This window comes from Leopardus geoffroyi, chromosome A2 (assembly GCF_018350155.1).
Source record: "Leopardus geoffroyi isolate Oge1 chromosome A2, O.geoffroyi_Oge1_pat1.0, whole genome shotgun sequence".
Lineage (NCBI taxonomy): Eukaryota > Metazoa > Chordata > Mammalia > Carnivora > Felidae > Leopardus > Leopardus geoffroyi.
In genome coordinates, this window is record NC_059331.1 from 122,780,954 (window position 1) to 122,795,288 (window position 14,335).

The following is a 14,335-nucleotide window of genomic DNA, read 5'->3' on the forward strand; positions in this document are numbered from 1 at the left end:
AAAGTCACCAAAGCTCCAAAGCTTCCATGGAGTTTAGCCTGTGACCAAAACAGGGGTCGAAGAAACCATGTGCTGCCTCCCTAGGTTACAGACTGAAGTGCTGAGACCTGGAAGTGGCTTTGACCTTCCTGCAGATACACAGCAAAGCCTTGGCAGAACGAGGCCCGGGAGCCAGGGCTTCCTGGTTTCCAAATGCAGGCGTGGGCCCTGCACCTGCCATGGGGATCTCCAGCCTTCTGACAGCACCCTTCAGTTCCCGCCCAGCCCCCTTGTCTGAATGTCTTATCCTCCCTTGGGTCCAAATCAGAACTGAGTTCACCAGCCAGTCTGGGTTTATGTCTTCCTTTTGATTAAATTCCTTTCACTAATTATAGTGACTTTTTAGAGGTCATGACATCTCTTCCTTTCTCACATCTATATCTGGCTTTTCTGCCCCTCTCTTGTGTCATTTCAGTGGGTCCCTTTGCACAGAGCCATTGAAGGTTTGGGAGAAGTGGAGTATTTGGGAAGAAGGCCACTTACCTCTTTGCCCAGATCCTTCTCCCGAGAGGCCTCCCAGGCATCAGGTCCCCCCACTTTGTTTACCCTTCCCTGTCCGAGACCCACATCTTTATGAGGGGCCTGATCTCCCAGCTAACTAAGTGGCCTCTAAGGAAATCAGAGGAGTCTGTATTTACTGTGTCCAGGGCCCAGGAAGGTCAGGGACAACTTGGGAGCTCAGAGACGGAACAGTCTCAGAAGAGAGTAGCTGAAGCTTTAGAATTCAGGGTGAGGGCTTAAGCCTGGTGAGGGCTTAAGCCTGGTGGGGACGGGGCGGCATCTGAAGTTTGGGTTCCTGGGCCCTCAGCTAGGCCATGGTTGAGGGATCAGGCCACTGGCTGTAGGAGAAAGTAGCCAGCCATTCAATCTGGACCAGGTAGAGAATAAATTTAGAGGCTACAATGGTTCCCATTCCCGAATACCCAATTAAGTTGTTTTAATTTGTGAGAAAAAGCATACTTATGTGTCCATCTGTCTCTTCATATGTGTATGAAACAGACCTTTGACATTCACTGAGGACACATGAAGAAACTTCTCAAATATGGGACTTCCTCATGACAGTGTGTTTCGAGCTTCGAGTTGTATGTGGATCACCTAGGGACCTTGTTAAAATGCAGATCCGGAGCCAGCAGGGCTGGGGTGGCACCTAAGATTCTGCATCTCTAAGAAGCTCTCAGGTGGTACTGATGCCGCTGATCTGGATAGCAGAGCCTCACGCAGGACCTCACATCCCATGTCTGTAAAGTGGGCCAGTAGTGCCCTCACAGAGGGGTGTGAGCTGAGAGGTGCCATTTGTTAAGTGGGAACACCACGCTTGACTGTGGCAAGGGTCCTGGGTGGACCTCGGCTTGCCTCCTCTTTGAAGTGTGTGATTCACATTAGTGCCTCAGCAAAATGACATGTCTCCACATGGCAAGGACCTTCAGACTTCCTCTCAAAGATCGGGAATCACAGATTACAGATCAGTGAATGCCCAAGGTCTGGTCTCTTCATGTGTATTTGTTCTCATGTGTATCAGATCCCTGCAGATAGATCCGTTCACCAGCAGGTGCCAGGAGCTCGGTACCTCATGGTGCCTGAGGAGGGTTCGTGAGGGAGGCTGCTCTTTTGAGGTCTGATGAGAGAACACAGCTCTTCATCCATGTCTTACACGCTTATCAGAGAAGAAGTGTCTGTGGCTTGTCCCCACCCATGCAGAAGCAGGACCGTGATGAGCTAGAACAGATGGAAATTCCGCCTGACCTCTCTGAGGGGGTGGAATTTCTCAGTGCCTCACCCAGGCTAGTAGGGCTAACCCGGGGCTCACCTGTGGATGCCTCGGTGTTTCTGCAGACAGTGGGGTGGTACCCAAAAGGTGCCCTTCTCAGCCTGCAGCCCCTGCCCTTTGAACTTCAGAAAGTCTAGCCCAGCGCTGTGCTGTAGACCTCTCAGCAGGGACAGCAATGCCCTAGCCTGTGCTCTCCAGTATGGGAGCCACTAGCTGCACGTGGCCGTTGAGTCCTGGCAAGGTGGCTAGGGGAACGGAGGAAAGCGGATTTCTAATTTGATTTAATTTTCATTCCAATAGCTGCCGATGGGTAGTGGCTGTCCTATTGGACAGTGCAGATCGAGACCAATTAACAATCTCTTCCAGCCATCCCGCCTCTTCCCCCCGCCCCCCCCCCATGCCCGCACTGAACTGCCTGGGGGCTCAGAGAGGACGAGGTGCAGGCAGAAGAGTGAGAGGTGCAGAGGAGAAAGACCAGTGGACACCCAAGCCCAGGACTGGCCTGATTCAGGCTGGGTGGGCCCGGGCTAGGCAGCACGAGGTCCACGGGATGTGTTTCCGGCTGCCCACCTGGCTGAGTGACCTCCGACAAGGCCGTGCTCTGAGCCTGGACCTGACTCAGCCAATTTCTGGGGCCCCTGCTTGAGACCCAGCCCCGCCCCCACCTTCAGAACACACGTTCCCGCCAGCTCCCCTTACCTGTCTGTGGACCCAGCGTGAGCGCTCGTTGCGTGCACGTGTGTCCGTGCACACACCTGTACACGTATGGGCATGCATTTCTATGTCCAGAGCTGACCATGTCTTGGCCCCTGGCTTCCTCATCCTCTTCCATGTCACTGCCCCAGCCCTGTCTCCATCCCTGGGCTCCTCTGCCCTCCCCTGAGCCTTGTCGCTCCAGGTCCACCTCAGTTTCTTCATTGCCCGATGCCCCCAGCTGACAGAAGTGCTGATCTTGTCACACCCAGCAGCTGCGTGCAGAAATGCTACTGCAAGCCACAGCGGGCTCAGCAGCACCCTTGCAAGATGTCAGAACTGTCCACCATAACTCTGTAAGTGTGCGTGGCGTGGCTGTGCCCGGGAGGCCCGGAGGGGAGGGGGCCGCATGCTGCTGCCGCTGCCCGGAGCTTGCATCCCTCTGGCTGGACGAGAGCAGAGAGTGAGCCTGTGCCTCCAGCCCGGCCCTTTCTGCACTGTTGCATGTTGTTGTCTGTGTGTCTTGTGAGTTCTCTGCAGCCTCGAGGCCCTCGGGGCGGGGTGGGGTGGGGTGGGGGGAGGTCGTGGGGACGGAGTGGCAGGGCTGAGGCCTGGAAGCCTCTCCTGCAGCCGCCCCGACGTGTGGTCTTCCCAGAATCCCCCACTTCCCTGGGCTCGTCTTTGCAGCTGCCAAATCAAGTTCTAAGACCCTTAGAGCTTGAATTCTCAGAGACTGTCCCCCTGCACGGGACAGGACCCTCACCCTGAGGAACCTCACTCACGCTTCATGTGCCAAGTGGCTTAATCCCCACACTGACCCTATGAGATGGGTTCTTGTAGAAACACCATTTTACAGATAAGAAAACGGAACGCAGAGAGGTGAAGTACTCACTCAAGGTCACATAATTGGCGTCTCTAAGTGAAGATCAGTCTTAACTTGGAAATTGCTTGAAGTGGAGGAGCCCACTCTAATTTGGGCAGCTCTAACCAAATTGGAAGGTCTTGGTATTTTTTAGGCTCTCTGCCCATTCATGCCTCTTTCGGGCAGGACAGAGGCCGAGGCCTGTGTCACTGTCTCTGTGGCTTAACCAGATCATAGGGTGATTCTGTGACTGACCTCCAAGGGGTCCCAAGGCTCACACCATATGTCCCTATTCCATGGCCTCTGGTCAGCTCTGAAGTAGAGAGGTCCCAGAAGTATGGGCCCTAGTGGCCTCCTCACCTGCCCTCTCTGCCCTGTCTACCAAAGGGGTCACCGGGATGCTCTAGGTCCCTGAAAGAAGTCCCCGTCCATTCCAGGGGATGGCTACAGGGCCACCAGGGAGGAAAAGTGTTGCCCTTGCTGCCATTTGCCACATGGCCAGGAAGTTGGAAGGACCTGAGCTCATGTCTTCTCACACGATGGGCCCATCCATCCACTGCCACCATGAAAGCTGGAGAGGCTTGGCCTTTTGGTTTCCAAGAACACTTTGGAACTGTAGGGTCAAGTCCTTGCAAACAGGCCCACGTGTGTAGAGGAGGCAGGGAAGGAGGAGGGCAGGGACAACAGGCATACCCCAGGGCTGCCTTCCCTCCTGAGCCTCTTCAATTAAGCTTCACTTGTAAAGTAACCCCTTTAGGCAGGGTTGCAGAGTGGTTCCCCAGGCACTCACATACCTCAGTTCCAGGCCACTAGCCTCTCCTTTTTGGACCTTCATTTTTCAGCCATCACTCCCTGTTGCCTCTGGTGCTAGCCACTGGATGGGCAGAGATGAGTAGGACCCGAGCCCCGGGTCGTGGTCAGGTTTCAGTGCTCTGAGGCTTTCATACGGTCTGGACGTCCGTTTACCCTTTCACGGGCAGGCAGGTGCCTTCTGAGCGGGAAGCCCCCAGCCTGGCATGTGCTGGGTGCTGGCCAGAGAAGGTAACTGATAAGCACCATGCCTACCTCCAAGGAGCCACAGTCTGAGAGAGGATAGACCACTCAAGAACCACACCTGGGCTCAGAGTGGGACCTCCTCACATCCTGTTGGCTCCAGCTCTGGTTCTGGGGCACCTGGGTCCTAGAGAATGGGCTGCCTGTGAGCAGGGACGGAAGGCTTGGGCACTGGCTCTCTGGGGGGCTTCTTCCTTCCAGGGCTGAGTGGTGGTCTACCTGAAGGTCTTCTTAGGCTACCCCTCCTCTTTCCTTTGTGTCGCCTTCTCTGCTTTTCTTTTTTCCCTTCCCCCTCCCTCCTTCCTTCCCTCTCATTTGAAACTGGGAAGCCAAGGGCCTCACTCAGACTCCATGGATTCACCTTCTCCTAAAATCTGGAGCCCCCACATGCAACAGAACATTCTCTCCCACAAAGGCTGGGATGGGGAAGAGGACAGGGTACATATGTAACTGCCCCAACTCAAAGGGCCATCCCACACCCGGCTGTCCATCCCTGTGGACAATAACTGAGAGGGAGGGGAGCCAAACCTCCCACTTATCCCCAACTCCGATGGCCCAGGGGGCAGACTGCACCTGCAGGGCAGGGCTGGCTCTTCCAGAAGATCCAGAGGGAGCCAGTACACTGGGGTGGGCGAAGATGGGGTGCTACTCTTGGAGACTCCCTGGGAGTACCCCTTCTGATAGAAGAGGACCCTCAAGGATATGCAATATTTACCCTCCAGATGTCATACCATGGCTCTGTGCCCCCGCCCATCAGAGCAGAGCCCCACCCACTGGGCTTAGCAGCCAATGGCCAGCAGCCTCAGGGGGCACGGAAGTCCCTTTGGTCCTGTCTCTCTTTAACCCACAAGCTCCGAGCAGATAGCCTCCTCTCTCTTGACTGTTTCCCTGGTGGCAGGTTCCTCTGGCTTAGTTGGTGCTTGTTTATTCCCAGCGTCAGTAAATCCTTCCTAAGATCCCTCCTAGGTCTCACCCACTGTGCACCGCACCTCTCCCCCCAACACCCCCCCCCCCGCCCCACCCTGGGCTGCACTTCCCCATCACTCTCCATGAGTGTCCTGGCAACCCCAGACTCAGAAAAGCCCACTGCCTCTGTGGCCCCTTAGGGGGTTGTCTTTTTAGGCACGTGGAACTTCCTTCCAGAGCAGGAGAGGGTTTGCTTTGCTTGAGGGTCCATGATATCATTCAAGCCTTCTGAATCCAATCCCTCTGTTTGCACTGACTTCACTTTTCCCAGGGGGTTTGTGCCTCCCACAAGGGGTGTCTGTCAATCACACACTCCCATGTGCATTTTTAGTGACTCTACAGGATACGGACATGGCCTAGAGGGATGGGATGGCCCCCGAGAACCTCCCAGGGAGTTCTGGAAGGCCTGCTCTGTTGGCCACCATTCGTCCCAGGCCCCATTCTTTCTAGGAAAGAATCCCAAGAGGGTCTGTGGACAGCAGCCCCAGCCCTGGGGGAGAGCAGGGAGCTCGGACCGGCGTCTCTGCCCTCCCTGGTTCCAGCATCAAGACTTGGCAGTTCCCCAGAACAATATCTTGTTCTCTCCCGACAGACGGCTAGCCCGGTCCACCCTGCTGCTCATCCCGCTATTTGGAATCCACTACACGGTATTCGCCTTCTCCCCGGAGAACGTCAGCAAGAGGGAGAGGCTTGTGTTTGAGCTGGGGCTGGGCTCCTTCCAGGTAGGTGTGGCAGAAATGGCAGGTGGAATGCGTGGAGAGCCAGGGAGGGCCCTGGCCCCTGACCTGCCAGCGGTTCTGACTTCTTTAACCCAGTCTCAGCCTCGTGTTTCTGTCTCTGAAATAAGTACTAGAAGAGAGGGGAGCTGGGCGAGCCCCTTCTGCCGTGTACCCTGTGGGCTCCCGAGAGAACACACACTGATGTCTTGTTGCCGCATCTGGGTGTTCTGAGCAAGGCCTCCCTTGGGTGCCCATCCCTCACCTTCAGCCTGGGACGTGAGCAGAGTGCTCTCCAGAGACCTCTGTGTCCACAGCCTGACTGCAGTCTACAGACCATGTCTCTTCTGAGTGCTGGAGCTCGGTCTTACCCCAGTTGGGGTCCCCAGCACAGGACCTGGCCACAGAGAGCGGAATGAGCTGAACAGGTAGATGAGCAAAGAGATGCATAAATGATCCAGGGACTAACAAGTGGGGAGCCATGAATCCATGCATGGAGGCATAGGTAGGTGGGGTTTTCAGTATGTGAGGGAAGGAGTGAGCGAGTTGGTATGAGGATGCACAGTGACTGCATTAACAGATGGCAGCCCAGGTGGCCAGTGAAAGTAGCAGTGGCAACCTTGGGTCCCCAGGACAGAGCACCTCTCCCTAAGCCAGCTGTTTAACCCAGCTTCTTGATGATCAGAAGGTTACTCTGTGTATCTGACTTAATCTCTTCCCCCACCCCGCCCCCGTTTTAACCCAAGGCCATTTCACCTGTTAGAGTTCTTACCCTGGTGAGGCTGGGAGTTGTACAGACATAGCCCCAGCTTGGGAGTCAGAACCCAGGGCTTCTGTCTTAGCACAGAAAATTCTAAATGCAAAGAATATGCGTAAAGGTAGGAAGAATAGACAGCTGCCTGCTCTGTGCTGGGCATTTACTCGTGTGTGTTGTGTGTGCTGTGTACAAGAGGATCTGGCCAAGGTGGGGTGGGATGGGGAGGTATCAGGGATAGAGACATAGGTCTGTTCTATCCTGGAGTAGTGCCGTCCTCAGGGTCCTGCAAACTGGTTAGGGGGCCCAGAGAACATCCAACGGACATCTAGGACAAGCTTCTTGTAGAAGGTAGGATAGAGCTGGCCCTTGGGAATGGGAAGGATCTGACCTAGGAAATGTGAGATCCAAAGTCGGGGTGTAGCCATTTGGCCTCATGGGGACGGCCATCTTGGTTCAGCAGAACTTTACCCATCTTACTGCGGGTTCCTGGGCAGGTGGCCTCCTATCCAGTTCATTATATTTTTCTGCCTTCTAGGGTCATTCCCCTTTTCCTCCACCTCCTATACTCCCAGTGCACAAGGTCCCTTGCTAGCATTCTCAGGTTATTTTTGCTCTTTCTCCCTAGGGTTTTGTGGTGGCTGTTCTCTACTGTTTTCTGAATGGGGAGGTAAGACTCTGGCCCTCTGACTTCTTAACAATGGAGGTGGGGATTGCCAGGGAGCAGGCAGGTAGGGACATCACCTGCTGCCTACCAGAGCTGATTCCCTAGACCAGGGCAATGCCAGGCTCCCAGCACCTGGACGAGGGGGAAGGCAGTGGTGCTAGGGTTTCCTGACAGCCTCCACCCTGTGCCAGAATCTCTCCCACTTTGCCTACTGTGCAAGGCATCAGCTGTGCCTGGAAAGGCATTGCCTGCTGAGCACAGCCCTTCCTGGCAAGGCTTGCATAGTAAGACTACCTTAGTAAAGAAAAATGGAAAGTGAGGAAGGGTGAGGTACAGACAATGGGACCTATAGTTTATGAGGCTGTGATGAGCAGGGCTGCTGAGGAGGGACTCTGGGGACTTGGAAGAGACCCCGGGAGAGGCCTAGAACCTTCTTGTATTGTTCCATTCCCAGGATGATGCTTTTGAATAGAGCCCATAACAGAGGTGCTGGGATAGAGATGGGGACTGAATGGGTGGGATGGGTTTAGAGAGTGGGCAGGAATCATTGCATCTGTGCTGGCATCTTGCCTGCATGACCTCAGCAGGCTCCCCCTCTTTTTGCATGTGAGAAACCAGAAGTTAGGGTTCAATGATTGCCAAGACAATCTATGGGAAGGTCAGATGAGGATAGATAAGGAGACAGAGCCCTGCAGGGGGTGGCTGGGGAGACAGGAAGTGGGAGTGTGTGGAGCTTACCAGGAGCCTGTGGGGGAGGTGGGGGCTGGAATTGGAGGGCTGGATGCTGGTACCACTCACTTCTAGTCGTGCAGTTCATGCACTAAGCAAACGTGCTGGACTGAGGGGGCATATGGAGGCTGAAGCTGGCCATGCCCTGTACTTAACCATGCTAAGAGCAACATGGGGGTTGTGTTCAGCCAGAGAGTGCATTATTTAGTGGTCCTCAACCCTGACTGCATATTGGAATCCACTGGGAAGCTTTACAACCTATGGATGCCTTACTGCAGAGATCCTGATGTAATTGTTCTGGGATATGACATGGGCATCTGGACTTTTAAAGCTCTCCAGGTAATTCTAATCTGCGGCCCACTGTTAATGGTGTGAGAGAGTGGGGCTCCTTGCCCTGATCTGCCTGACCCAAGGGTCTGTGAGCTGGTCTCTGACTATGGAGCACCAAGGCCCAGGAACAGAGGCCCACAGAGAACAAGAAGCCACTGGAGGGTCTTGCTCAGTGACTTGGGAAAGGGGCTGAGGTCAGCTCCTCAGAGGCCTTCTTTCCCATTGGTGGCCTTGAGGGCTACAAGTGCCATTTGGGAGTTGCTGGGTACTGCAGGAGGTGGCAGGGCCAGCCTGGGAGGGGTCCCGGGCAGAGCATTCAGGTGGATGAGGCTAGAGAAGGTGTCTGTCTGGAAGTGATCGTCCAAGTTGCTCCCTGCAGGTACAGGCGGAGATCAAGCGTAAGTGGCGGAGCTGGAAGGTGAACCGCTACTTTGCCGTGGACTTCAAACACCGGCACCCATCCCTGGCCAGCAGCGGGGTGAACGGGGGCACCCAGCTCTCCATCCTGAGCAAGAGCAGCTCCCAGATCCGCATGTCCGGCCTCCCAGCTGACAACCTGGCCACCTGAGCCCGTGCTCCCCTCCTCTCCTCCACACGCAGGCTGGGGTTTGTGGGCAGGCGCCGGCCCACGCATGTTGTGCTTCTTCTCTCACTTCGGGTGGGCCTGAGGCTGGAGGCTGGGCTCCCTGAGGTGGGAGAAGGATGCGGGGCGCAGATGGGTTATTTCCTCTCCCTGTTTGGCGCTGGCCCCACCCACCGTGGGCCGCTGGGCCCTGATCCAGACATGTAAATACGCCACAAATTTTGAAAAGTTGTCTCATTCCCTACCCCTTTGCCCACTGTCCCTGCTCACCTCAAGCAAGTCCCCGGCTTTACCCTGCCCTGTTTCCACCAGCCTCAGTGATCTCCTTGACCTGGTCAATGAGGCCCTGTCAACTGAGGCTGACGACCTTGCTTTGGGGGCTTGGGGTGGGCATGTCCAACAGCCACCCCCCCACCAAGTGTCTGACTTTCAGCGTGGACTCCTTGAATCTCCTTGCCACCTGAGGCCCTTCTCAGACCTGGCCCAGTGTCTGAGGCCTGCCAGAGGTCCAACTTGGGCTCCCAGAGCATCCTTTAGTGCAGGCAAGACCTGAGTCGAGACTCCTTCATACCCTCCCCCAGCATCTTGGTGTCTAGGTGCCCAGCTCCTGGGTACAAGGGCGGTGGGATAGCTCCAGAGTTTTTCCACTCAGAGACTTGATTTTGGGTGTGGGGCTAAGGGTCCCAGAATGTTCTGGTGCTCTTCATTTGGTAGAAGAAAAATTGCCAAGAGCCAGAAATGTGGATGTGATTGGAAAGGAGATGGAAAGAGTTTGGGGCTCCCATGGAAGAAGACCTTCACTGGCTCCATTATTTTACCCCCAACTCAAGGTGAGAGGGGGTTCATCTGGTAGCCTCCCTTCTGCCCCTCCCATCCCCAGGCATCAGCTGCGGACTGTGAGAGATGGATGCCTCAGAGACACTGCTCCCTACCCATGCCTAAGCCTCCCCCCTCCTCATTTCTCCTTAAGTTAAAGCCATGGTTAGGATGAACCAGCCGCCTTCCTGTGATGTCAGTGAATCCTGAAACACCTTATGCCTCCATGTGCCCGAGTCCAGGGCCTAGATTTCCCCCTCACCCCACCCCCATGGACAATGCGGATCCCAGCCACCAGCTCTTTGGGCTTGGGCTCAGCTACTGAAATATCTCTGAGACCATTGCAAAGACTTCCCTCTGTGTATTCTTGACATTGAATCACCACGGACACTAGTGTCCTAGAGTGTTGGGAGGGGAAGCCACACGTGCCATGCCTGTTAGCAGAAGCTGCAAATGGGAGTGATGGCAGATCCCCAATGCCTATTATGGTTCTCCAGATGCAAATTGCTTGGCCACAGTCTAGGAATTCAAGATGGGGCGCAACTGGGTTGGGGGAAGATGGACAGAAGTGCTAGAGTGCCATGGCCCATGTGGGGGGCCCATTTCATTCTATGTCAACCTTTGGTGGTGTTCCTGTCCAAGTGTGTTTGTGGACTTGTTTCATGATCATGTTCTGGAATGCTTGGGGAATTTGCGTGGAGAGGAAATACTGCTTAGCTTGGTTTTATAAAGAGGAAGGGGCTTGGGGGTCTGTTTTTGGAGAGGTCTTCAAAGTGACTAGAGAGGACTTAGTTGCTTTGTTTGGAGACAAGCCCTGTGTCCGTGGCCAGTGAAGCACTGTGGGTCCCTGGGTCATTGGCAAACCTAGAATCTGCCCTAGTTGGGCTCAGACTACTGATATTGTGGACATGCAGCTCCCTGTTCTGGGCCTTGGTTTCTCCATTTGTGGGATGCAGGGACTTCTAAAGCTTCTCTAGGCTCTGTACTTCAGTAATTCTCCAGTTCAAAAGTAAGCAGATAAAAGGGCATGCATCATTGTTATGTGTATCATCTAAGGTTTTGAAGTGTACATGTTTGTGTATATGTGGAGGGAAGGGAAGATGCTGTTTATTTTCTCTTTCTTAGAAAGGAAACATCTGTTTCTTCCACTGGGACACCCCAGTGGAAGCTGGTGGGCCAGAGGGAAAGGTCATGACAGGGACAATTGGACAGGTGCCTTGGGCGTGATGCGCTGACCCAGCCGTGTGCCTAGCCAGGGCAGGGTGCCACGGCTGCTTGGATAGTAGCCACCTCCAGATCCTAGGAGCAGTCCCTTAACTGGACCCCATTTCTTCACCCCTGTCCCCACCAGCAGATCTGCTTCACTGTGGAAAAAGAGACTTTGATTTTATATACACATACATACACACACACACACATGTCATCACAAAACAGCAAAAACATCATTAGGCCTGAATTCCATGTGCTGTGCTGTCACCTGAGCCCTGGGTTGCATCCTTGTAGAGGTTCCAGGTTCCTGTTGGTCTGTGGTTTGTTTTTCTGTCTGAATGAGTTATTGCCAGTCTTGTGAACTAGATGTACCCAATGTATTTCGAATGTTCCAGGAGGTTAGGCAGCTGGCTTAAAGGCCACTGGTAGTGGGTGAGAAGCATAAGGTTTGGGTAAAAACCTTCCCTCTCTAGTCTTGGTTTTCAAATCTGTAAAATGGGAAGTAAGACTAGATGATTTGTGTAGCCCAGTGCATGTTTGGATTTCTCTGTCTAGATACCAGCCATCTAGTTACAGGGAATGGGCCCCAGGCAGGGATTGTGGTATTTGCCTGACTGGAAAGGATAAGAAATCCTGTGCAGCCAGGAGGGGTTTGAGGGCCTTGGGAATGGTTAGGTTGGAGAAGAGCAGAGGTATCCAACTCCTTGACTCTAGAAGATCATTACCAGGAAGGGTTTTTTTTTTTTTTTTTTTTTTTTTTTTTCTTGTTTCATGCAATCCTAAAGGGCAACTGTCACCCAGGGGAGGCTGAATTCTCCTTGGAATGAAGCGATTTTTCAACCTCTTCCATGAATGTCCCGCCATGGGAAAGGCCGTGTTAGGAGAGAGTCTCCACCCCTAGGGGAAATGGGATTTCAAGTCAGGGATGCTGAGGCTGTCAGGGAATCTGAGAGGGAAGTGTGTGTGTGATTTGGGCAGGGGGGAGGGGTTCAGTGGCATTTTGGTGGTACCCAGCACTGTGGGCTTCTTAACCCTCTACTAGAGGCTGGGCTACTTTTCCTGTCTCAGTGGGTAGCTCTGTGGCCCTCCTTGACATATCCAGTGGCCTGCAGTGATTCCTTCTCTGACCCTTACCCCTCCCCAAACTAGCTTCTCCAGGGATCAGGGCCAGGCAGCTGGAGCTGGGCCCAAGACTCGAAGTACACATCATCACTCACCAAGTGTGCTCATTCACCTCCTTCATCTGACCCTTTCCCTTCCTGGAAGGAAAGCTAGAAGAGGCTTTCTTTGTGATTCTGTGAGTACCCTTGACCCCTTCAAGGTCACTCCAAAGTGAAAGCAGTGAGTGCTTTGTCATCGTAAATTCCTGCCTGAGCCCAGTGACCATGGAAGCCTGCCAGAAGAGCTCTGAGCAGGGAGCGGGGAACCCAGGCTTCTCCCAGCTTTGCCACTGACCTGGCCTTGACCCCATCCCCATATACCTTCAGGGAGACTCACGAAGCACTAGATCTGGGAAAGAAAATGGAGATCTGCAGGTCAAACCTCCCCGTTGGGCTGATGAGAAATCACTTACCAGCAGGCCTAGCACAGTGCCTGTATTGTGTCGGGATCCAATATGCTTTATAAACCTGAGTGAGAAAGTGGGCCCACCAGCATGTGCCCAGCCCTGCACGTGAGCCAGAATAAAGTGTCCGTACAGAAAACATTCAGCCTTGTGCAAGAGAGGGGCTCTGGCTACAGAAGTTGTTAGGACTCCATATTGCAGGAGGAACAATGGCGTCAGTGTGGCATGGGGAGACCTGTGTTGTAGTTCAAGCCTTACCACCTGCTCTGTCCTCCAAGGCTTGGCGTCTTTGAGCCTCTGCTTCCTAATATGAGACATGGGAGGACATGATTTGCAGCCTGCTCCTCAGGCCAGGGATAAGGTTGAAATGAGACATTCTTGTGTGTAAAAGGGCTTTGGAAACTACACAGGTAGGGGCTGGTTTCTGGGGTCAAGATCCCTGAAAGGGATCCCATGCTGTTTGTCAACTACTTTGAGCCCTCCTGGGTTAACCTTTGCCCCACTTGTAAAACCACCAGCACCGGGGGTAAGGGGAAGGCCAGTGGGCTCTGACAGACACAGAATTCCAGGCTTATCTCTGCCAACAACTGAATAGTTTGTTCCTGGGGTTAGGATGGGAGAATTTCATGTGGGTGGTGATTTCCATGTCACCTGCATGGGAATCCTTCAAGGATCTGGGATATCCCTGAAGTGGGCTATGTGCCCCTTTCTTCTTTCCCTAAATGTGAAGTCCTGGGGTGCGTCTGTGCTTGGCCATTTGTGTCTTGTCTTATGTCCGTGTTTTATAGTTTGCCCTGTGAGGGCTGAAGTGGGGCAGTCCCCAGCATCCCAGACGTGGCTCCAGGCTTGCTTGTGGAACCAGGCTCACCTGTGTTTCATCTCCCACAATAAAGATAAACCCCGCAGACCTCACTGCTACTGCTACCGCCATTAATGCTGTGCTCACAACCTTGTCCTGGATTTTAAGGATGTCAACCTGCTGTAGATAACTCAATAAATGTCTTATCATTTTTCCTGGTGGCTGTAACTTGGCAGAAGTGGAGGGCAGGGAGGAGAGGAGGTAAGGAGGGGAGGAAATCTGATCATCCAGAGTAATCTGGTTTGCACAGTCCTGTGGCCTTCTGGATTCCAAGGGAGAGGTGTGAGAACAAGCATAAATGAGCTTAGGTTGGGCTTGGAAGAGTCAGGTCCTAGGATCATGCAAACTGAATGGAATGAAGGTGTCTTGGATGTTTTGGGTTCCTAGAAATGGAAGTAACTCACCCCACGGTCTCTGATGCCTCGTGGCCTTCATATTGTTTTATCAGCATGGCTACCAGATCCCTCAAAGCTTGCCTACAGTGAGCATTTCATTCCAGGTAAGCACAGGTGCATCATTGGCTGCCAGAGTCCCTCCCCCTAATCTGGATATTCAGAACCATCATCCCAGGCCAGACCAGTTAATGAATTCCAGGTAACCTCCGTTTCCTTGAATTTCTACCGATTGTCACAACTTCCAGTGCCCATTTTTATATGAGTCAGAATTTACAGTTGCCGGCAACAGAAGATAATTTTGACTGATAATTCAGAAAAGGGGTTTAGGAGAA

The 14,335-nt window shown here is 53.6% G+C and overlaps 1 protein-coding gene across 7 annotated transcripts in view; it reads left to right on the forward strand.

Annotated features, from left to right (window-relative positions):
• Window positions 1–13,762, forward strand: part of ADCYAP1R1 (ADCYAP receptor type I) — a 59,280-nt gene extending 45,518 nt beyond the window's left edge. For 3 of the 7 annotated variants that reach the window (XM_045495228.1, XM_045495230.1, XM_045495235.1), the window contains 4 exons: window positions 2,773–2,856; window positions 5,974–6,103; window positions 7,480–7,521; window positions 8,957–13,762. In XM_045495228.1, coding sequence (XP_045351184.1) covers window positions 2,773–2,856; window positions 5,974–6,103; window positions 7,480–7,521; window positions 8,957–9,145 — 445 coding nt within the window. In that variant the 3' untranslated portion in view covers window positions 9,146–13,762. The remainder of the gene's footprint in view (window positions 1–2,772; window positions 2,857–5,973; window positions 6,104–7,479; window positions 7,522–8,956) is intronic. The other 4 variants (XM_045495229.1, XM_045495232.1, XM_045495231.1 and 1 more) reach the window with 2 other exon arrangements.
• The last annotated feature ends 573 nt before the right edge of the window (window positions 13,763–14,335 follow it).